Source organism: Anser anser, assembly GCF_964211835.1.
Source record: "Anser anser genome assembly, chromosome: 7".
In the NCBI taxonomy this organism is placed as follows: domain Eukaryota; kingdom Metazoa; phylum Chordata; class Aves; order Anseriformes; family Anatidae; genus Anser; species Anser anser.
In genome coordinates, this window is record NC_139727.1 from 13,831,023 (window position 1) to 13,854,774 (window position 23,752).

The 23,752-nt window shown below is 38.6% G+C and overlaps 1 protein-coding gene across 2 annotated transcripts in view; it reads left to right on the top strand.

The window, feature by feature from the left end:
* CABCOCO1 (ciliary associated calcium binding coiled-coil 1) overlaps positions 1-23,752 on the top strand; it is a 101,231-nt gene that overhangs the window by 55,085 nt on the left and 22,394 nt on the right. The window contains exons 8-14 of one of the 2 annotated variants that reach the window (XM_083845306.1): positions 2,089-2,211; positions 3,064-3,204; positions 11,622-11,684; positions 15,703-17,458; positions 17,635-17,734; positions 20,332-20,422; positions 23,234-23,284. In XM_083845306.1, coding sequence (XP_083701432.1) covers positions 2,089-2,211; positions 3,064-3,204; positions 11,622-11,684; positions 15,703-15,795 — 420 coding nt within the window. In that variant the 3' untranslated portion in view covers positions 15,796-17,458; positions 17,635-17,734; positions 20,332-20,422; positions 23,234-23,284. Of the gene's footprint in view, positions 1-2,088; positions 2,212-3,063; positions 3,205-11,621; positions 11,685-15,702; positions 17,735-20,331; positions 20,423-23,233; positions 23,285-23,752 lie in introns of both variants that reach the window. The other variant, XM_083845307.1, reaches the window with a different exon arrangement.

Sequence of the window (23,752 nt, forward strand, 5' to 3'; positions counted from 1 at the left end):
TATTCTACATTGCAGTTTCAGAGACTTTTAAAAAACTTTTGGCTGAATGTTGAGACTGTTACAGCTCATTAAAGAGACTAGTTCTGCTGTAATTTAGTTATTTCTTAATGATCCAAGGGTTATTATTAGACATGGAACAGATGAGTAAAGAATAGCTCTCTTTAAAGGGACGCAGTGAAGTAAAAATATTATTCTAAAACAGAATCTCTGAAAATCTTATCCAAGCTACAAAAATTTATTTGATTAGTTGGGAACTGATTTTAAAACCCCATCTAGTTTTTTTACATTATTTTTTATTATTTTTTTTTAAATTGAAACCAAAGTGAATAAATGGAATAAGGATTTGATCTAAACAAACTATTTCAAATGAATACTTACCTAAATAACTAAAAGCAGCTATTTTAAAGAAGCAGAAACTATTCGTGAATTCTCATCCAACTTAGCAAATATTTTTCAATGAGAAAATACAGGGTGAGAAATCAGAGTAAATTGAAATATTTGCTAAATCAAAAGGACTCTGATTTTAAAAAGCATTAGAATTTGAAAACAAATCTTCTGGTGTAGTTTAGAAACAATAGCATTTAGATCAACATTCTGATGAAAAATAAACCGTCTGACTATTTCATTTGTCAATATTTAGACACTAGCAGAGGGCTGCAAAATTTTGAGTCGCAAGTGTTACTGGAAATGCTTCTTGGTCTCTATAAAACCTGCTTTTTTCCTCACTTAAATTCTGGAAATCTTTCTGTCAGCCTTTTGGGTTCTTATAAACTTGAGGTAATACTATCTACCTTTTTTGGGTAGCTCACATATGACAGGGTATCTTGAAGATAATGACAGAGTCCAAACACAACTTCTGAAATACTCGTAGGACTACAAAAGACATTTTTAATGCAGTAAAGTAAAATGAATTGGCCTATCTGTTTGTTTTTTGTTTTTTTGGTTTTTTTTTTGTCATCACTTCTGCAAATTTACAGAAGCTTTCATGTTTTTCACCATGTTTAATTGTAGCAGGTAAGTGTAAGTAAGCCAAATATCAACCTAGCTGCGCTTTCCAAGGTGTGAGGAAATTTAATTTATGGGAGCTGCAATTACCCTGTTGTGAATTAATGCAGTTGACTTGCACCATCCAAGCAAATCCCTGCTTTTTAATAGCTGACTCAGAACAGGAACATCTGCCTGGTATTCTCAGTGGGCACTTCCTTTTGTAGAGGTCCAAAACATACCATTATTATACCCTGTTCCTTGCTAGTTCAAAAATGACTTTTGTCACCTTATTTGGTATGTCACCGATTTAAAAAACAAACAAACAAACAAAAAAAAACACCCCCCCTCAAAAAAACACAAAACAAAACAAAAAACCTTGGCCCTTTTGAGAACTCAGGGCAGCCTTCTGCATCACTTGCAACAGAGCCTGAGTGAGGATGAAGTGCTGAATCTCCAGCTAGTGCTGGGGCAAAACCACCATTTCCTGGTCTAAACATTCCTGGAGCAGCAGCTCACATGCCAGCAGGATACCAGTGAAGTTCCCATGATCACAGGAAAAAGAAATGGGAGCAAGTTGGTCTAACAACAAAAATTGATTAATTCTTAAGGTAAAGTCACATCTTTAAATCTTTTTCTTAGGGCCTTATTTTATGCAGTGTAACAACAGTCTTACTCCTGCTCACTCCTGTGATTGAATGCCCCAGAAGTCAACAGGGTCATTTGATCCCAAAATGCAGCAAGATCCCTGTTTAGAAGTGACAAATTTGCATTGCGAAGACAGCATGTTACCTAAGCACTGTGTTTTCTAAACTTAATTATCCGTATGAGTAAGAAGCTGTAGTGTTATAAAATTATGAAAATCATCTGTTCTTTCCAAGTGTTATAAATGGGATCCCTTGAGATGCAACTAGAAATTAAAGCTGATCTATAATCATTTTCAGTATGCTTTCCAGTTCTGAGCACCTGGATAGTAACCAAAAAAAAAAGTATTGTTTTTGCTGTTAGCTAAGGATTTCAATTCTGTTTAAAAAAGATGCATTAAACCTATGAGCAATAATTAAACCTGAATTACTTTTTTTTTTCTTACATATATACTGCCAGTATGTGATTGAACTTGCCCCACCTGCAGTTAGCCCCTTCCCTCCTTCACTGGAAGAAGGTATGCCTTCAGAGAGCTGTGCATCATTGATAGTATTGCCAATAGCTGCAGAGATGGAATCTAAGGTATGGAGTTTTGTTCTCTTTTTTTTTCTTTTTTTCCCCTACCTATTTTTCTATGAGTCTCTTAACTCATTTAGTCCTATTGGTGCCCAGTCACTAATGACGTTTATTTTCTCCAGAATGCATTCACTTCTAACATGAATGCTTGAATGAAGTTGCTTTCATTGCATTAACCAGTCAGCAGAGGAGGATGTTTATTTGAGTCAGCATGTCTGGGCTCTTGCCGCATGCAATTTCATAACCTCAGCATCTGCCTGGCCTGGGCAGTGAAGGTGTGATGCTGATAGTCTGTCAGCAAAAGTTCTCAGATGCTGGCTTTGTGTATTGTGGTGAGGGGTCTGGAGAACAAGTCTTACGAGGAGCGGCTGAGGGAGCTGGGGTTGTTCAGCCTGGAGAAGAGGAGGCTCAGGGGCGACCTTATCGCACTCTACAGATACCTTAAAGGAGGCTGTAGCGAGGTGGGGGTTGGTCTGTTCTCCCACGTGCCTGGTGACAGGACGAGGGGGAATGGGCTGAAGTTGCGCCAGGGGAGGTTTAGGTTGGATGTTAGGAAGAACTTCTTTACTGAAAGGGTTGTTAGGCATTGGAATGGGCTGCCCAGGGAAGTGGTTGAGTCACCATCCCTGGAGGTCTTTAACAGACGTTTAGATGTAGAGCTTAGTGATATGGTTTAGTGGGGGACTTGGTAGTGTTAGGTCAGAGGCTGGACTAGGTGATCTTGGAGGTCTCTTCCAACCTAGGTGATTCTGTGATTCTGTGATTGTTGGGTGTCTTTGGGCTGACACTGTTGGGTCCTGCAGAGAACAAGAGGATGCTCTAACTCACATATTTCTTATTATGGTTGGTTGCTGCTAGGGACCTGATCAAGAAGGTCACCTGGAGGAATCCTGTCCAGAGGCAGAGTCCCTTGAGGCAGGTGCTGTGGCTGCTTTCACTGTTGAAGATCAGAAGTCTGCAGTGGGTGGAATCCCAAATGAAATTATTGGCAACCTTGAGGTACTATTGCTAGAAAGCTATTCGCTAATTCTATGGTTAATTAGCTAGCTCAGCTTTAATGAATATAAACTGTGTTCATGCTAAAGCTGGCAAAAAGCACGTCCATATGCTGTAAGAATGTGAATTAGCCTCTATAAATAGCTCATAGTTTAGTCAGCCTACGTGTGACAAGATAAAAAATATTCAGTAATATAACAACATATATCTTCAGCATTACTATGTGTTAAGAAACATGGGCCAAATCCTGCTCTTAGTGATGTCAGTGGTAAAATTCCTCTTCGGGGGTTCAGGACCAGCTGCTAGGATGAAGTATGAGCAATATGTGCTTAATATAAATTGTTAGACACATCTTTGTTACACATCCTCCAATCCGTATGAGGAATAACACACTCATACCAATTCTAGACCTTGGTTGGTAGGTGCATAAGTGTAGAAGAGCTGCCCTAATGGAACAGATCAGGTTCCAGTGTGTGGTCTGCAGACTCTGAAGAGTCTGTGAGTTATTTCTTCAGGGTTCATGAAAGGTAGTAAGCTATTGTCAGTGGGCTTAAATTTGTAGTAGTGTGATCTGCTTCTCCATAGGGTAGTCTGTAAATTGAAACATGTGGAAAGCCAGCAGAGTAGACCATTGTTATTTTGTAAACTGCTCCCTCAAGCATATGAAATTATTGATAGTAAATCAGCTAGGACTCAGTTCAACAATGGAAATACTATGTGGTCTTCTTTCAGCAATCAGGTGGCATTAAGCACTTTAAACTTTGTGTCATTACAGTTTTTGATCCAGCACATTGGATACGGTTGACTAAGCAGAAGTTTAATATATAGTATTATCTGAAAATAGTGTGATATTGATCAATTGCTTAACATGGATTATGTATGAATGGGAAATATCAATTGAAATAATGATACCATCATTAGATCTACCTACTTGATTTCATATTCCCTTTCAGCATGCCTTTGGCAATGGAAGAGAACCTAGCCTATGTTCTCTTACTCCTTTCCATACCTACAGAACAAAGGAAATGCATGATTTTCACTTGACCTTGATTTCATTAACGTCAGTGCTAAGAGCTTTTCTTCTTTACAAAACCTGCTGAGATGAAAGAAATGCATTTTTTCCTCTTTCAGAACTCTGGTTGTATACCTAGAAAAAAAATCCTTTTTGTTTTTGAAAGTTGTTCAACAGTTCATCTTTTTCACCTGATTTTTCAGTTGGGGTAGTCTCACCATTAGATTTTTTAGCTGCTACACAATCAAATTCATGGCATTGTGTTGTTATGAAAGAACTGTGATTTTGCAATCTGCATTTTGTCTACAGTGGACAGCTTTTGCTCTCGTTGGGTCTAGAAAATAACTTTTAGTCTGAAATCACAGTGCTGACGGTCAGTGATTGTAACAGCAGCCAGAGTAAGCATGGTGGCAACTGATTTCCAGTGAATGTAGAATTGGAGGCAGAGAGATTTAAAAATACTGGAGGAGAAAAAGGCATCTGGGGTGGCTAGGAGAGGATTAGCCTGGAGGGTCAGTGTTCCACAGGAAAGCATCTAAGTATACTTATAGTTTATAGGAGTAAAGGGATACGAACATATTTGTTGATACTTGAGGGTGGATTTAATATGATGAAAACAATATCCAAAGACACAAAGTTGAGATAGAAATCCCAGCTTTTTGATGCTGATCAGTTGTATGGAGAACTTTGGAAAAAAAAGTTCTCCATACAACAGATGTTGAGGCTATCCAATGACAGGGAGTTTGCAGGATAGCAGCAGTAGGGATTTCCAGGACTGGCAAAACAAAATGTTCCTAACATGGCGAGTTACTGCAAGTTTTTATGGGCCACATCCATTCACTTTATCAAAATTACATGAAGTCTATTCAGAATGTATCTTAAGTTTTGGGTAAGTTTTGGTGGAGTCTGTGAAGGACCTGTGAGCCCTTTCCAATTGTTTCAACAAAACATCACAATTCTTGGAAGGACTGTGTCATTGCACTCCTTCTGTTCCGCATGTATCTTGGCAGTGGTGTATGCCGACACTGAAAAATACACATAAACTCCCCATAAAACCCCAATATTTGTGGTCTTTGTCCCAGTGATCCCACATTTCTAAATGCTATCAAATTAAGAACTGCTACACTTTATCACTGATGGAGATTTCACTAAAATATGTCAGAACCTTTGTACTTTCCCCCACAAATATTGCATTGCAAATTAAGTGTTCAGTATCTACAACAGTCTGGATTTCCAGAATATGATACACATTCATAATTGTGTTTGTAATTAAGAAAGACAAGCAACATCACAGAAATATGTTTTTTTATTGTTCATTTTCAGTAATGCTTTCTAATTCCAGCCATTTCAATAAAACGTATTACACTAGAGAACAAACATCTGCAGCAAAGGAAAACAGTGGAAACAACCAAATCCCAAAGCAATTTTTCTGATTTGGTGTTTATTGGTAAAGGCTGTCTGAGAATACAGGCAAATTAGCCTATCTCCCAAGACAAGGTTATATGAGAAATGGCTGTCCCAGATCACTTCCCATTCATGGCAGACATACCATACATCGGGATTGCGCACAGTAATACGATAAAGTGTTATCGCGTAAGTACAGGCTGAAACACCGTTATGTCTGCAAAACAGGAAGGTGTGTAGGATAATGTCTGTCTGACTGCACCACACTGTGTCAAAACCACAAAGACAATGTGCAGCCTAAGATAGCTCCAGCATAACCACTTTTTTCTTCTGACTTTCTTTACAGGCAGAGATAAATGAAAAGCTGCAAATGCAAGAATAAGCTTATACTTTGAGAACAGAAAAATTAGAAAGTCCTAAATAACCAGATAAGAAAGGTGATGTTGAATTTTACAGAAACTGGGGGGGGTGGGGAGTGATACACACAGAAGACTGGCTCTCTGCCAGAGTATAATTATTTTTGTATAAAGGAAAATGGTTCACTTAACTTTTACCTAGAAATAGTTCATCCAAGTTCCTCAAATTCACTGTGTTCTGCCAGGGTTGTTGTTTAGTTTAGACTTAAGTGGAAGACTGTAAACAGAAGGATATGTAATACAAGCATGTTGAAGTTCAGTTTATTTCTGAATATAAATCTCAGTTTAAAAAAAAACAAAACACAAAACTCTCTAGTTTTATTATTTCTTTCTTCCAGTTGTGAAAGGCTTAAAAGTTTCTGCTTTTTCAGGATATTTTGCTGGAAGGAGAATACACAGAAAGAAAATATAATTTTGAGGCATTGCAGATACAATAAGGAGAGAATTTAATTAACATGTAATTATACACTTTTTTCTATAGTTATTCATTAATAACATGTATGTTATTTCATTTTATTTTTTTTCTAAGCTTTTAAACTAGTTTCATATATTACACTTCTTTATTTCCACCATACTAAAATTGCATAAAAGAAGAGTATGTACTTTTACAGTCTTCCCAGAAAGAATTCCTTTTGATTTCCTTGGATTTTCTTCTGGAATACGTGTAACGTTTCATCTGAAAATGTATTTTCTATTCCTCTCTATGCTAACATCATTCCATATTTTGTCAGACATTATAGAAATGTTGTAAACACAAGAGGAATCTAACTATATAATAATTGACATCAGAACTGGTTTAACGTCTATGTTTCAAAATAGTAAACTGTACTAATTGCTGTGTTACAGAACTCTGTGCCCTAGAAAGCATGTTAAAAACAAGTCATGCTTTCAAGCGTAAGGGCTGGATTGCATGTTTAAGGAAATATTTAAGAAACAGAATATTTTATTTGTTACAATTTTGTATTTGTTTCTCATTAAGTAAAATGTTAGGCTTTGTTTCACTTCACCCACATTTTTATGGTGATAATGAAAAACTTTCGCAAGCCTGACTCATCCAGGCAAAAATGACAATAACCTGAAATAGTTTGCCTAAAAGGTCTTGTTTGTCACTGCCTGCCTTGCATGGGTGTGCTCCCTGGTTGTGCTCAGAGCTGAGAGCACAGCCAGAAGGGGGCATTGCCTGCACGTTGTTCATCAGAAAGAGCTCCCAGAATTAAAAGACAATATTCAGTAGCTGCATTTGAGTGCCAATAGCCTGGAAGTACTCTTTAAAGTACATGTCAGATGTGTGGGCACTGGACTTCTGTAAAGCAGTTGTTGCGATGTTAAGTGGGCAGAATATTTTAGTTGGTCTCACGTGTTGAGAAAAATTCTTCCCGTTACATGATCAGAAGTAAGCTCTATAGCAATTCACTAAAAGTTTTCTTCATTTTTCTATCCAACATGGGCCAACAAGTTAATAGGAGCTTCCTTTCAGCTATAAAAGCTAACTATTCCAATTTGAACGGTGAGGTAACTCATGAGGAATTATTGGTTTATCCTAAAAAAAATCCTTTAAAATTTCTAAGATTCATGGTTATGTTCTGCAATGTTTTATTGCTTTGAAATATGATTTTTTTTGTCATGAAAACTTTCTAAAATCAAAAGGACCTTAATTTTGATACATAAATTAATTTCCCAGAGCATTATGCTAATGTCACAAGTTTCCCTGGTTTTGAACTCAAAGGTGTGAACGTAACTTCTGAAGAGAACTGTCTGTATGGAAGGGGAGGAGTATTTCTTAAAATTTTTGCTGAAAACGTTATTGTCAATTTAGCACTTCAGTCAAATCTGACGACTACAACATTCTTGCTGTATGACAAAGCAGAAAAGGAATAATGATGATTTATGTTAGGACCAATGCTAAACAAAGGCGTTTGCCCATATCTCTTCCTCCCTCTCCCGTATTTTGTAGAACTTCTGGGAAATTTTGAAGTGCTTTGAAGATGAGAAGTTGTATATGAACATCAAGTATTACTGCAATGATTTGTTAGCAGTCGCTCTTAGTACATATGCATAACAGCTGAGGTACTGCAGAAATCCAACGTGGAGTTCAAATCCCACAAACCATACTTACAGCTCTCTTCCTGCTGACTAATAATATTTGTAGCTATCTTCCTGCTGAAATAATGCTACCAATAAAAACAGCCCCAGGGATTTTTTTATTTTTTTGAAATGGGAGGGGGGATAGTTAAGGAGACTAAGGTGAAGGTGGGAAGATGAACAAAAGGTGGACATGACATCTCTCCAAGCAGTAGGAGTACATGCTCTGACACAGCATATGAACATCAAATTGAAGAATCCTTTCATGTCTTCAGAATGTTAATATGAAATGCAAAACGTCATGCTTTGGATGGATGGGTAGGAACAAAATGTTCAGATGCAATATGGTGCATTAAGAACAGTCTCCAGCCTGTATTCCTGGCTTTTCCGTTGGTTTAAATCAGGCTTGCTGTTTTTAAAGTCTCCCGTGTCATGTTGAGTTACTGCTATAGTTGTCTCTAAAAATAATTATACTGTCATTTCTGGGACCTACAGTTGAGGCTTTTGAGGCTTTGGCATAATAATCTTAGATTTTTTGTTTCACTACTGATGTGACATAGTTCTTTAAAATATACATACTTAACGTAGCTCTTAACGGGTTCCACCCTACAAAGCTTTCAATTTAAATCAGGCAGATGTTGTAGAAAAGAAGAAAGATGGTACATTCTGCCTTGTCTCCCAAACAAGCAAGGATTTTCCAGGGGAAAACGGATAGAAGAAACACTATAGTTTTTCCTGTGTAAGGTATAATATTGATGCTTTTTAGCATCTGCATGGTAAAATCCTGGTCTCCTCTAGGATTTTATAATGAGATAGTGAACAACTAGTAATTATCGTCTAGCAAAAGAAAAGCTTTTCAAGCAGTGCTTTCCTGCATTACACTGACAGAGGATGGAAGTTTAGAAAAGATGGAAAGCAGCACTTTCCTGCATTACATTGACAGAGGATGAAAGTTTATAAAAGATGGAAAACAGCTTTCCTAATAAGAAGCTGGCTAGAAAAGATGGAAAAGGGGCAAAAAGAGAAAAGTTTTTTTTTTTACCTGTTCCATAGTGTTTTGCCATGACCTTTCTTCTCAAGCCTTGCTTCTCTCCTTCTGCACCAATACTTAATTTGAATTTGAAAATTACCACATTGTTTCCTTCCTAAAATTATAACTGACATTCCTAGAAAATTTGCTTTCCCAGAAAAGCACTGTGCGTAGGCTTTGTATTCAGCTTTCCACAAGTGAGAAAAAGACATTTTCTTCAATAATCTACCCTGCCAACATGACCACAAAATGTGTGCAAAGTCAGCATTTGTCCATTTAAATCAGATTTTTAAGCACATGATTCAGTTAACCACCAGTACGCGTGTATCCAGGTGTAGGTATTTGTAAGGATTTATTCTGTGAGTAGTGTATTGTTTTCATTGATGGGCTTTGGTTTTCAGTTCATACTAACTGTGTAACAAGAAACATCTTTGTTTTACGCACACTTGTTGGTTGTGGTGTTTTTTGTTTTGTTTGTTTTTCCAGTAGTATATTTTAAACTTTTCCAGTCCTTATTTCTGCCTTTTCATCCTGTACGGTGCTTGGACTCTCCTGTTAAGGGATTCCTGTGAGATCTGTCTCATTCTGGTGAGATTTACACAAGCCACTGCAGAGAAAGGTGTTCTGATGCTACTTCTCCTGTACAGAGCCTCCCTAGCATAGGCTTGATCCCAGGTTGTAACCCAGAAGTAAGTAGAAGACAGCTGCTCAAAAGAAAGAATACTAATATGGGCTGTACCCTCTCATCCTCAGCTAGCCCCTGTATATGGCAGAGTGTGGATATGACAGATGAACTTCGACATGGGTTACGTGCATATCAAGGCTGGTAAAGAATTCATAACTAATGCATGTAGCTTTCCTGTGGTGTGGAAGGGATGTTTACACTCTTACTAGCACTAGTCAGAGCGATGTGTCATCCTGAAGCAAAAGATACTCTAAGGTAACTGGGCAATTCACCCTCTTTCCTCTCCCTCCTATTCATTTTAGGATGGTGTTATACCTGCCCCTGCCGCAATGTGTGTGGTTCTCCTGTACACTGGTGTAGGGAGGAGTTGTGCCCAAGGTGAGATCACCTCCATTTCTCTGCCACGGTTGACGAGGAGGTGACAGCAGTGACAAAACACTCAGGCTGCGTTGCTTGCCATGAGCAACTCAAAACTCATGCATGTAACGCTTCAACCCATTTTCTTGTGGCACTTCAAGTGTGCAGAGCAAGCTTCAAACTCCAGCAGTTGTGGATTTAGATTACACGTTCGTGCCAAAAAAAAAAAAAGAAAGAAAAAAATTAAAGGATAGTTGCAGTGACTCATGTAATTGAGAGTCCCATTCAGATGCAGAGCATTAAAGAGAACTTTGGAATTAGTAATACTGCAGAAAGAAGAGAATGTAAAATATTTCCCGGACAGAAACAGCCTGGCTTTTTACATAGTAGAATTAGTGGCCCACTGCTTTAAAGCTTTCACTGACAAAGCAAAGACTGCATTAAATATGAAGTTTGTGTTCACACAGAACTCTACACTCTCACTGTTGGCTAGGCATGCCAGTAGTTGTATTTGTTTCACACATTTAAGCAGCTGATTAAAAGAACAAAATAGGGAAAGGTCAGTTGCTGTAAGTGCCCTGGTACGGTGGAATAGGGGGAGTAAGAGGGGAGACCTATGGCCTGACAGAAGGAGGTTGTTCAAAGGCTATGAGGAAGAATGGTCCATAAAAGTTATTTGTCTAAAATGAGGACAGTAGTTCTCCATTCCTGGAGGAAAAGCTGTTGGAATTGTATTGATCTGGGATGCTGATGGGGATGGTGATTCAGGTTGGGAGATTCTGCAAGTGCTTTGAAGAATCTTCTGGATGAGCCAGTTCCTCCAGTGACTGCAAAGAAGGCCTCAGGATTTTGCCTCCCTCCGCTGAGGTTAGTCTCTGTGAATATTTCAAATTTTTAACCGAGCTCTTTTTTAACCCTTCCTGAAGATGTCTCATACAACTTTTTCTTAAAATCTGAATCTTGTCTCTTTTAAACTCCAGCCAACACAATTTCTTGTCTAAACAGTCTGTTTTTATGATTGCATTCATTATAAGTGTAAGAAATGTCACGTCTGGACAGAGCAGGATCCAAATCTCCCAGCATTCTTCCTTTGGCATTGTTTTTAAGACATGTTTAGGGAAAAGTGTAGGAACAGGATACCCTTCAGACTGAGGGATCGTTGGCATAGCCTTCTATTGTTCAGTGGTTTAGAAACTTGTGGAGCCCAAGTACGCTCCCAGACCAAACAGTGGTTTGAAATTACGTGATATTTTCTCCATAAATATGCTTAGGCCTTTTTTGAACTCTACCTACCATACTATTCCATAGTAGCAAGTTCCACGCTTTAATTTTGTATTGATTAACGCAAGCCTAAATGGATGTAAGAGGTTTGAGGTTACTTGTCCCAGAGCCTGTCAAGTTCCTTCATTTTATCAGTAGCTTCTTTGTTTTCAGGTAGTACAAGCAGTGAGCCACGAATTTGCTGACTTTTCACGTACACAAGGAGCCAAGATCCAGGTAAAAGAAAGCGTTATGTTGCACTCTGCTAGGCTGAACCTAAATTTCTGCCACTGGTCCTGTTACTTGTCACTTTTTCTTGCGCCATACCTAACTTAATTATAATCTTCCTGAGCAGAGATGTATCATTCAGTTTTTATCCGTCTGTCAACAGACATACACATGGCCCCCCACCTGAACAGAAAAATACTGACAAAGAGGGGAAAAATGACTATGTTTGGTCTGTCAGGCAGACACTGGATATTTTGCTATTGTAATCATCAGAGTAGCAAGCTTCTTTGGAGCATATAAGTCGTGAATTACCATGCAGCTCCAAGAGGAAAACTTTGCCCTTTGATTGTTTTCCAAAGAAATGTTCTCAATTTCTTTTCTGCCAAATTCATATTACAGATCATACTAACAAATTTTCCCAAGCCTTATTGACCTCCTCCCTTCTTCACAGTAGTAAAAGAAATTTCACTCATCACTGAGAGATGTTGAAGATTGCTAAATTTTGCTGATTTAGGAACTGAGTGAATGAGACAAGCAGGCAAAAATGTAGATACTGCATTGCAGAATGCAGTTAGCTCCATTAATAAGAAAAATAGAACTTGTGATATTTCTGCTATTTCGCAGTACATTAGTAAATTGCCTGCTAACATGTTAAGTAGTGGGTCTGAAGCACTCCCGCACGTCAAAGCCAGAAGTGTGCATACTGTACTGGGGAGTATTGATTTGAGGAGTACTTTTTTTTTTTTATCCCTTCCACCTGTAAATCAGTGCTTGCTTTTGCCAAAGTAAGACAATGTAGCAATGATGCTTAGTACATAGCATTGAACTAGGTCTTTGATTTTGATTGGAGCCGAGTTCTCAATGTTCTCTCCTCCTAAATCGTTTGTAGGCAGCTGGGTGAGCCTGCCAAGCCTTAGTCTGAGTAAGGACTTTTGGTTTGTTTGTATTTCTGAATGAGCAAGGTGAGACAAAGCAAGCTCTTTACTGTACTTCCTTACTATTCACATTTACAGTCATCTGCAATTGCCATGTGACAAATTTGCCACTAATACAATTTTTTTATGGAAGTTTTTATACCAGGTGATTTTTGGATAAAAGCAAGGTTCAGATTTTGTGTTACTTTTGCTCTGAGATCATTTCAGCTTTTTTTTTTTTTTTGAGATGTCACATTTCAGCTTAACAAATTGCCAGTTCATGCAGCTCAGATGCCCCAGAAGTCATTTCCAATGATGTACTGTAAAAGCAGGACTGATACAGATCTCTTGACTACATTTAAAAGACTTACCTTTGGATTACAGGGTTGCAGATGAGACTTTAATTCTGTAGAATTCAGTGGAGAGATGCTCATTTGCCACCAAAGGCTCCTGCTTTTTTTTTTCCCTACTTCATTTTTTTGTGAGTAGTAAGGATGTGGGGTCTGATATGCTGTAGAAGTAGTTGAATAAATTATTCAATTGAATTCAATAACTATCAATGCCAATATTTCTGTGAAATAATTCTCGTGCGGGGCTGCATGATGGTATGTCTTTGTTATATATGACACCTTTGTATATTGTCTCCCAAACATAAATCAGAGGGATCATCTTTTACAACTTTAATCTCCAGGCTTACTCCCTGCTCAGATGAAACACTTCTTGATCTCAACAGGCATATTTACCTTGGTGTGACTCAAGTGTAACAGAGGCGTGCTTGGGCTGCTTGAGGCTGTCAGGCTGGGACCAGCAGCAGCCTGGCATTGGCGGGGTGGAGGTAGGCTCAGGAACCAGGAGAACCGGGCTGAGCCCCTGCTCATCTCCACTGCACCACTGCCTGCTCCCCCCGCGGTGTGGGATGGGCACAGATACTTCCACACAATGGAGGAGTCTCGTACCCACTGGTGGTTTTCTGAGTAAATACAGAACTTGGAGAGTGAATCTGTCAGTCTCAAAGCAGGAATTTAGATCTGTTTGCGATCCTTTGTGCTGTGCTCCTAACAGGTTGAACATGTATGTGTTCTACATTATTGAGAAACATTGTGATTTAGATGGATGCACATTATTCCCCAGCTTTGTGTCAACAATCAAATATGAGCTTTTGGATTTATTAGTTCCCAGTCCTACACCTATCTTAAATCATTATCATATAATAAGAACTCTATATGGTGCACTGTCAATAAAACCTAATATTGAGAAGATTACTGATCATCTAGTACAAATGGAGAGCACTGTAAATGATTTAGAGAATATGTGTCAAACGTTAAAGCTATCTAATACCTTCTAAAGTAAGTTGATAGTCATAAATCTAAGATAAACGAACTGTAAAACCACTTAAGAAGAAATAATACTTGTTTAATCAGGCTTCCAGTGAAAAGACTAGGTAGAAGAGAAATTCACAAGGAATTATTAAATCTTTTCTAATTCAGTACATTTTTGATAGGGAACACAAACCCACATTTGATAAGCGATTTTGATTACCTAAAACTATCATTGTAATAGTGCTAAATTATGACCCCACTGGAAAAAAAAAAAAAAAAAGGGAAGAAAAGACTAAAGGGCATCTCTTTTATGGCTTATTGAGATCTCATTTTTCCAGATTCAGCACTGTGTATATCAGATGGAGATATAAAGGGTATTCTTTGGAATTACCATGTTGCTGGATCATGGGTGGTGTGTTGGGTTAGTTTCTGTTGGTTTGGCTGTTCCTGTTCACTGATAACAGAGGTGGTACGTTCATTTAATGCTTTCCCCTGGGAGGAACAAGATGTTTATTGGGGAAAGTCTGCTTAAAATGATAGTGGAACAAACTCTGTGTTGTCGCATAGCTGAGTGGTAACTTACATAAGCTTAGTCTGTTGATTTCAGAGTATTTTCTGCACTTGGATCCTGGAGAAAATTGTTTCACTTTCTATTTTTTTCTTCAGATCCATTTGAAAGGTGAGTAAGTGTAGGTAGCGGAAAAAATAGGTTATGATTTTCATTACCAATGTTCTGATACTTTAGTTCTTATGCAGAAAAAAACTCCATTTTCTTCAATAGGTTTTTAAGTCCACTTGTTAATTCTTGTTCATCCTCTTGGCTTTATGATTGCTCAGAGCTCAGCATCACTGCCAGCATTTATTAGACCTTGACACAGAGCTTGTCTTAAAGCAGCTGTAAAAGTATATTTAGCCATGGAGAAATCTTTCCAAAGAGAAGTGTGCTGTGACTCATGTGACTCTGCTGTTGCTCTGTTGACCTGAGCAGCCTTACTCATCGTTTACATAGTGGCACATAGTGGCAGACAAGATTAGATTTTGGCTTGATGCCTTTTTTTTTTTCTTTCTTAAAGATAAAATGGATATCCAACTTCTTTTCCCTTATGAAAAATAAGGACACATATGTTGCTTTGATTGGAATTAGTGAATGAAATGCAAATGCATCTGATCCATTTATAACTCATATTGCAAAAATAACCAGGGGATGATATGGATATATGGTCGTGGCCAAACTGTATTACTTACTACCTGTTTTATTCTTGCTCCCTCTCAAATGGGAAAACCTACATGTGAGCCATTGCTATGCACTGGCTGTAATCACATCAAGTTGTACAGCAGTGTTTGAAATGGTTGTTTGCATAATAGGGATGCAACCTTGGTAGCAAATTTCCGTTAGCTGTGAATTTTTGAGATACTGAAGTCTAGCTGAAAGAAAGCTTGTTGATTTACTTTCTGCTTTCCCTTCAGCTGGTATAAAGCTAGAGTCATTTTACTAAAATAGCAGCTAAACTGAGCATACGTTAAAGAAATATCATTTCAGAAATCTGTCAGCCTTGAGAACATTTCTCTTCCATTTCCTGAGGATACCAAGGAATAATTGGTTTTGCTACTCTGAGGCAGAGCTGCTGTAGCGTGTATAAGTTGTATGTGTGTTGTATGTGGTGTATTAGTTAGTAGTTTAGTAGTTTAAAAAACAAAAACAACAAACAAACACACATGCACACACACACACACACAAAAACAAACCAGAAGCAACAGCTGGACTGACTTTTACCTGGTGTTTGGTTGTTACAGGAAGTGCAGCGTCTGGCCTGCCAGCAGAGAGCAGGGAAAAATTCACATGTGATCAAGACTTCCTCTGAGAACTGGAAGCTAAGGCCTTCATAACATGAAGTGGTTTGTGAAAAGGACAATTGCTTGGAAATGATCAAATTTTATTTTGATGTCCGTGCTTTTTAAGATCTGTGTTTTGGGTTGTTTGATATTTAAACACTGAGGGGTCACAGAAAGATGGTGATAACAGGTAACTAGTAGCACATACTATTTTATGGAAGTTAATTTGTCAACAGTCTGGGAGATGTGGATGGCTCAGACTGATTGGAAGTGGAAGGCCACTGGAATTTGATTTGATTTGATTTGCATTGCAGGACCTGAATGGGCAGCTAAATGAGCAAAGAGGACTGGAGGGCGCATCCTTGACTTACGTCAGCTGCAAAAACTCTGTTCAGGGGGCCCTAGCAAGGCTTGCACTGATTGAGGACCTGCCCCCCTCCTCGTCCAAGCTACATATGGGAGACACCCTCATTCCTTACTTATAAGCAGGCAAATCACACATGCACACACATTCCTCTGTTATAATTAAATTAAAATCTTACTAATTTGGAGGCATACCTATCAAGTTCTCTTCTAGGAAGAAACTATTATTTCTTCTTTTATTCTTTTCTGCTTGAATCCTAAGCTATCAAGGGCTTTCAAAGAAAAAGGAGTTTTTCTTTAGAAAAAAGACTATTCAAATTATTCATGATTTATATCAAGAAGGGACCTTTCCTCTTTCAACTAGGAAAAAAGGGGGAGTTTGATCTTCCTCAAAATCATTTGAGAACCTTGTAGATTTCTTTCCAGAGCTAAAACTTTCTTACAAAGCTTTGGATATTCAGCAGAATAATGACTATTACATAATTGAAGCTCGATATAATACCATGGGGCTAATAAATGGTCTCCTGGTTCTATAGAAAATGTAACAAATCATAATAGCACTTATTGGGACTAGGCCAGGCACAAATGACAAAGCTGCTTTTGAAAGTGAGTTCTGGCCAGAAATATTCTTGGACCAAGATCATTTTCTTGACTGTCAGGGGTACATTTACTCCCTTTAATTTTCAGACTAGATTTTATGTTGATCCTGAAACACTGAATAAAATCAAGCCCGTCAGTGCTGCTACTGCAGCTGTTACAGATGTAAATGCAAAGAAGGCTATTTAAGACAAGTCTGTTTCCCTGAATATGTTATTTTGAAATTATGCAGATGATACAAAAAATGGCTTGATATGTCCTTATTGTGCCTTTTTAAAGGAAGAAAAGGATGCTACACTATTAAGTGGTTTATTAAAGTTTCTGATCACAGCTCTTTTGCTTAGAAAATAATTGTTCTATTGTGTGCTGTGAAGCTGCTTGTAAATAACTGGCAAAGGGGTATACTGCTTTGTGTTCTCCATAGAGAAAATATTAAATTCAATTGATTAATCAAAAGGGGCATTCTTTGATGGAAGGAAACCTTTACAAACTTTATTAAAAATATTGAATGAACCATGAGCAAAGTTCATAATCTAAACTTCTGCTCTGCTTTCTCAGGTGTGCTAGCTGCTGTGTAAACCTTCAAAAATTCTCATAAAGCAGGACATGAGATGTATTTAAAAACAAAACAAAACAATACCCAACAACAACAAAACAGAGCAGTGTATTCCAAAACCTCTATCTTGGTTTGTCTCTGCTATACCACTGGGGCTTCACTGTTTTTCCAGGAGTCACTCTATTTCCACTGGAGAGACAGGTATAATAATCAAGCTTTGGACCTTTTTTCAGTGAGTAATGCAGAAGCATACTCATATCATCTGTCTTTTCACGGAGAGCTTTTCCCTTATTCTGAAAGAAGAAACGAGATTGCTGTCATTAAAGACAATCTAGGTATGACCTGCAGGCTGAACAAATGTCCCCTCTCTGTTTCAGGAGGACAGCAATCATGTGGACAAATGCAAGATGGCTGGTGAGAATGAAGACAAGTGAAATGGAAACTCCCAGACCTGAGGGGAAAACAGAGCTCAAACAGGTGAGACTACCATATCTCTGTCTTGTAATCAACACTGAAATCATGGGCTGTATGTGAAAGATTACATGGAAAGCCATTGTGCCGTTCAAGGTCAAATGCAAGTGGAAGTTAGCAAGTAAGAGGTTTGTATTTAGCAGCAGGAAAAAGGTATCGGAATGTGTCCAGGTATTTTGATCGGAGGAAAAAAATAGAGGGACAGAATAGCTGAAGATATACAGGTAAAGTGTGAATAAGAGAAACTGAAAACACTGATTGATCATGGCACAGTAACTTGACATCATTTTTGATTAGATCACAAGGTAGAGTAAGTTCAGACTAAGCATTGATACAGCAGAGAGTGAGAGAAAGGTGTCTTCTGTAGCCACAAGGGCTCAAATGTTCAAACTTGCATCAGACCCTGGGCAAGCAGTTATTCCAGGAAGCTATCTAGGACACCCACAACAAAAAATGTGGAGATTTGATGGGCATCCTCTGCCCTCTTTTATTTTTATTTTTATTTTTATTTTTATTTTTATTTTTATTTTTATTTTGTGATGCCTTCTTATATTGTCCCCTTCTTGTCCTTAGTCCAAGCAGGGATGGCAGCACTGAGCTGATGGCTATGCCTCAGTCAGCACACAGCCCAAATCTCTCAAAGGGATTTTCACAACTGTATTGACAAGGAGGTGAAGCAGGCAATGTGCAGATAGCATCCTGTGGTGACATCTAGCTGGATGGTGGCATGGAGAGCAGAGTAGGACAAAGATGTCTGAGGGGACCCAGCAGAGGCTGTCAGAGACCTTTGTTCTGGAGGGAGCAATTCGTAGTTTCTTTAGAGTAGCATCATTGACCTGATGGGGAAACAAAAAACAAAACCCCCAAAACTGAGAGCTTTCGGACTATTGCTCTTGCCTGAAAGGGGCATGTGGGTGTCTGTTAGAAAAGCCTCTGTCTCCAGTTGAGTCCTTCTTTGTTCTGGAAATAAAGACTGTCCTTGGGAGCAGAGAGATTTGCAGTGAAGACCCTTGTCAGTCCCAGCTAGAGTTAATACAGAAGCTCCAAAACTGATTTGTTGTTCACGTCAAAAGAAATTGTATTATTTATAAAACATCCTTCCTACATGCCGTCCCATCCTATGCAGGACTGGTGTTCAAAGGGCTTATTCTAAATACTCCATTCTGATAAGTCAACATATTAAAGAAAAGACAATTAAAACAAAACAAACAAAACTTTCATAGAATGACAGATAAATGTCGTGACAGATTAATACAAATTTTAAAACCTGAACATTATCCTCCAAGGGGGAAAAGCTTCTAAATTCAAATTCAAAACAAAACAGAAAAAAAAAAAGGCAGAGAAAAATCTCTGACAATGCATTGCAGAGAATCATTTATTAGGTCTCTGTAAGTGATCATTTACATGAAACTTGCATTTAATCTAGTATTCAGCTCTTCCCTTTTATCTTCTGGCTCCATGTGTTTGTGGAGAGCAGTGGTCCCTCATCCTGTCTCATCTCCCTTCCTGTACTGAACTGCTTTTGTTCGGTTGGTACATACGTAGAGCGGGACATAAAGAAGAGAAGGGAATTTTGAATATTCCAGTTTTGTTTCTCTCTCTGATTCTGGCTTAGACCAAAAGCAGAAATTGTCAATTTCTGTTTTAAAGGTGAGCAAGATCTTTCAAAAACGTATAGATTCTCAGTTGTCTTCTTGGCAGTAGAGCCCTTTAGGGTCAAATCACAGGGGAAGAGCCTACAAGACACAGGATTATCTAGGGTACACAGAAATATTAGCTTCATTACACTGTGCAGATGTAACTTTGGGATGTTAGCAATAGCATGTGGGCTAAATACAGACATTATTTACATGTGCTGCTATTGTTAAAGCACCTAAGCCAGGTACTTCAGAATTAGCCCCATGTATCTGAATGTGTAGCAATCACTGAAGTGATTGCACTGTAAACTCAGCTCAATATCCTGAATTTCTGCTTAAAACTGTTACACACCTGGATTGAGATGTAAAGCCATCTCCTTGATCTGCTCTTAGGAGTATCTTGCTCAGGGAAGTTGACATGACTTGAAATTCTCTCCCCTCTCACAAGAATGTGGCTCACGGCTTCTCCAGGCCACACTGACAACTCTTGACAAATGTGGGTTGCTGGCAGAGGTATAATATTAGCTTTGGAGATCTCCAAAAATCTGAGCGCTTCTGTCCTCATGTATCCCCCTGTGGTGTGTGCCCAGCTGCCCTGCTAGTCTCCACCACTGATTTCTGTGAGTGACAAGCAAAGGCATTTCAAATTGAAAGGAGGTATTTAAATACTGTCAGGAACAACAGATAAAATGACCTCAAACAATCGCACATAAAGTCCTTTGTTATTTTCAAAGCACTTTCCCAGCTTGACACCTTTGCTTTTTCATATCCAATATAAAATTCAAAATGTTTTATTTCAATGCAGTCCATGAATATAAAATATAAATATATCAAACCTCACACTGCCTTTTTTGTGCTACTGCTTTGAAAAGGGACCTGAAGTAAACTCAGCATAAAGATCAAGAAAATTATTGAGAAAATTCCGCTTCTCAAACTTCTGTTCCCCTTTGTCTTGTTCTCATTTAGAACAACTTTTCTCAAGCAAGTATGCATACAGCAGTAAGGAGCAGTGCAGATCCAGAAGGCTCTGTGGACTACAGCTCAGGACCACCTGGGGGTAAGCTGACTGAACTGTTTCAGGTATCACTAGCACTGGGGACCTACACAGACAAACTGTCTTTCTAATACCCTCCCTAAAACCCCATCTCTCTGACACCTGCACTGCTCTTCCCCATAGCTGTGGCTACTTTCCTTTACGTATCTTGTTGTTGCAATACAGCAGTTCTTGCCAACCTCTTGCCAAAGCCAGAGGTTGCTCTTACACAGCCTCCAAAGGGGCATAACCTTTTCCACTTGCCTTTACACATTCTAGGCTTTGCATTGCTCCAATACGACCCTCAAAACCAATCCCTCCTTTCTTTTTGCTATTGCCATTGCTTTATGTTATTGATGTTGCTGGAGAACTTATGTCCGCATTATGCTGCCCTCCTATCTGGTGAACGTGGCATCCCGCTGCCATTCACTGTTTTACAAGGTTTCTTCTGCCCTGCTCAGTACGTACGTGAGCACAAGAAACAGCACAATGATCTTCATGCTGTGCACAGCTCAGCACAAGTTGATGCTGTTTGTCAGGAGCAGGAAAGAGCTGGACTGAAGAAAAGCAGTCCCATTTCTCAGAAAAGACTCTGAGTTTTAAGTTTGGAAAAATAGAAAGGTGCCAGTAAAGGAGGCAGGGGCTGGCAACGCCTCCTGACACCGTTTTTCTAGGATGCAGAAGGTCAGTAGAAATGGCCTGTTGTGGTACTATGCCTGAAAGGCTGATATCTAATTTCTGCTTTCTTTTCTGCTAATTGCTGTGATTAAATGACTTTGAAATTACCTCAGAGTAACTGAGTACAGGTTTGGGGCCTGCGTGTACACAGAAATTGAAGTAAATCAGTTTAGAGATGTTTGGAATAGCCAGAGCTGGCAGCAGGCAGCAGAACGCATAGCTGGGTGAATTTGCATCTTACTTAGTACATCAAAAAAAAGTTTTAAGCTGTGACTTGGAGAAGTCAAGCCAGGAACAATAAGCTTGTCTAGAGAATTCTGGTATTAGAAACTGAAGGATATGGAACCCTGTCCAAGGTAAATATTGACGTGACTCAAGATGAACTAGTAAAACATTTAATGAAGCTGAAAATAAGGCATCTGGGATAGATGTTTATTGTTAAAAATGAAACATTTAGTAAAAGTAGCATAGTGATGATGGAGGTTATTCATAGGGAAGCCAAGCTGGAGAAACAGCATCTTCTGAAAGAAACTGACTCTGGTTATTTGTGAAACATGGAAAAAATTAGTATTGTAACAGAGCTAAAAATGTAAGTGAATAGCAGATGGTCATTATGGACATTCAGAGTGGATTTTGGAGAATGAATCATACCCAGGGACAAATTACTCAGGTGTCCAGAATAACTCTATTGACTTTGACGGATTTCTGTGTATGTGCCTTTGTGTAATTGAGAGTTTACTCCCTTATGCTGTGTGAGGACTGAATATTAAGAGACTTCGAGAAAAAGTACTGACTTTCATTCATTCCAGTATCATTCTCGTGATGGTAGAGAATAAGTTGCATTAACTTCATGAGGCATTTCAGGAATATATTAGGAGCTTTTCCCTTTTGTGCAGTAGGAAAAAAAAGCCTTGCATGATGCTGTGAAAATAATCAGAAAAGCTCCATTAAACTGGAAATTGGAATAAATTGTGCTGCTATATTAGATGTCTTACTCACATGTAAGTCTATGGATTTATCAGAATGCTCTACTGTAAAATCCACTGAGCCAGGCTGTGGTGAGCCAACGTTACATTCATATGTTTACTCATGGTATAGATATCGGGGAAGATACCAAAAATTGAAATTGTTTTCTTAGGAGTGCTCTGTAAACCAACTTTATTTTACCTCAGAAATGCAAGGCTAATGCATCAGGACTGATTACATACAAAAGATACATTTGATCTGTTCACATGTAGCATGCCTATAGTTGTGGTATTGCTATGTTTTATATATGTGTGTATATACATATATATATATATATTTAAAAAAAAATCAATAAACTATCCAGTGCTTATGTATATGCAGCTGTAGTCTTCCAGGTGGCTTTGAATTGCAATACAAGGACGTCCATTGTCCCAGCCCAAAGGCACAGGATAATCCATATAGCTGATCGTGTGGCAGAAGGAATGGAGGCAGGGCAGGAGGAGAAGCAGGGAGGAATGCCCAGGAAAGAGAGTGACGAGGGCGTCATTGTCACTTGGACTAGATTTAGAAGATCCGCAAGACAACCCATCCACTTCCTTCATTTCCTATTTATTGAGAAGGTTTCCTTTGGCTTGTCTTGCTGCTATGGCCATGATCAAATCATACTTGCTGGTAGATCTTATTACTAACATAAACAAATAGCAGATTATTTTGTTATTGTCCTAAGCTTCAAAGCTGAAGCTGATTTTAGAATCAGTAGGATCTACCAGTATCGACGTGCAATTGAAATACAAAGGGGATGTTGATAATATGAAACATATGTTGCTTATGCAGATAACTGTGCATCACTTAAATGCTCTCTGCAAAGCACCTCAATATGTTGATCAACCAGCAACTTCAGCCAAAGTAACACTTGAGTCTCACATTCTTTGAGATGCTACACAGCAGTGCAGTGACATCCCAAACTGTGCTTCTTTCCAGCTCTGCTTGTCCCAGAGGGGGATGTGGCAGATATGTAGAATTACTGTTGGCTTTGCTCTCTGAAATTCATGTTCAGCAAAGGTCTACTCTGAGCATAGCAAGAATGATTTTATTGATTTAAAAATAGTTTAAAAGCAAATAAAGACTTTTTGTTATCACGCGCGCACACGTTTTCTCAGTTTTGTGCTCATAAAAATATTATTTCATTAGGTCACTATCAGAAACACAAAGCTGCTAACTGAATGATGTGGACAAAACCAGGTATGTACAATGCCTTAGCAGTGGTGGGGTGAGATGTTTCATTCTGCCTCTTTACCTTTAAACGCCAGCTAATGTAATTTTTGTTTTTGTCATTGTAGCATTTGGCATTATTCCCATATGTACAGACTGCAACATCTGCAAGTCTTAAAAATTAATATAAAGTTCCATAATTGCATAAGCCTTGCTTATTTTAATAGTCCTAAACAAGCAACTTTGCTTTGATGTAAACGAAGGTGCAGGCAGTGGATACAGCGCTCTACTTGTACCAAGCAAGCTGCTCAGTGGGGCTGGTGGTGTTCATGTCCATGTTGTTGATACTCACGTGGATGATGATTGCAGTGTAAGGTCATGCTCTTGAGGAACAGGATGTGGACATCAGTTGCTGTCACACAGAAACTTAATAGGTTACTAGGAAGTGGAATTGTGGGTAATCAATTGCAAAGCAATTGCTTTGATTTGAGGAGAGCT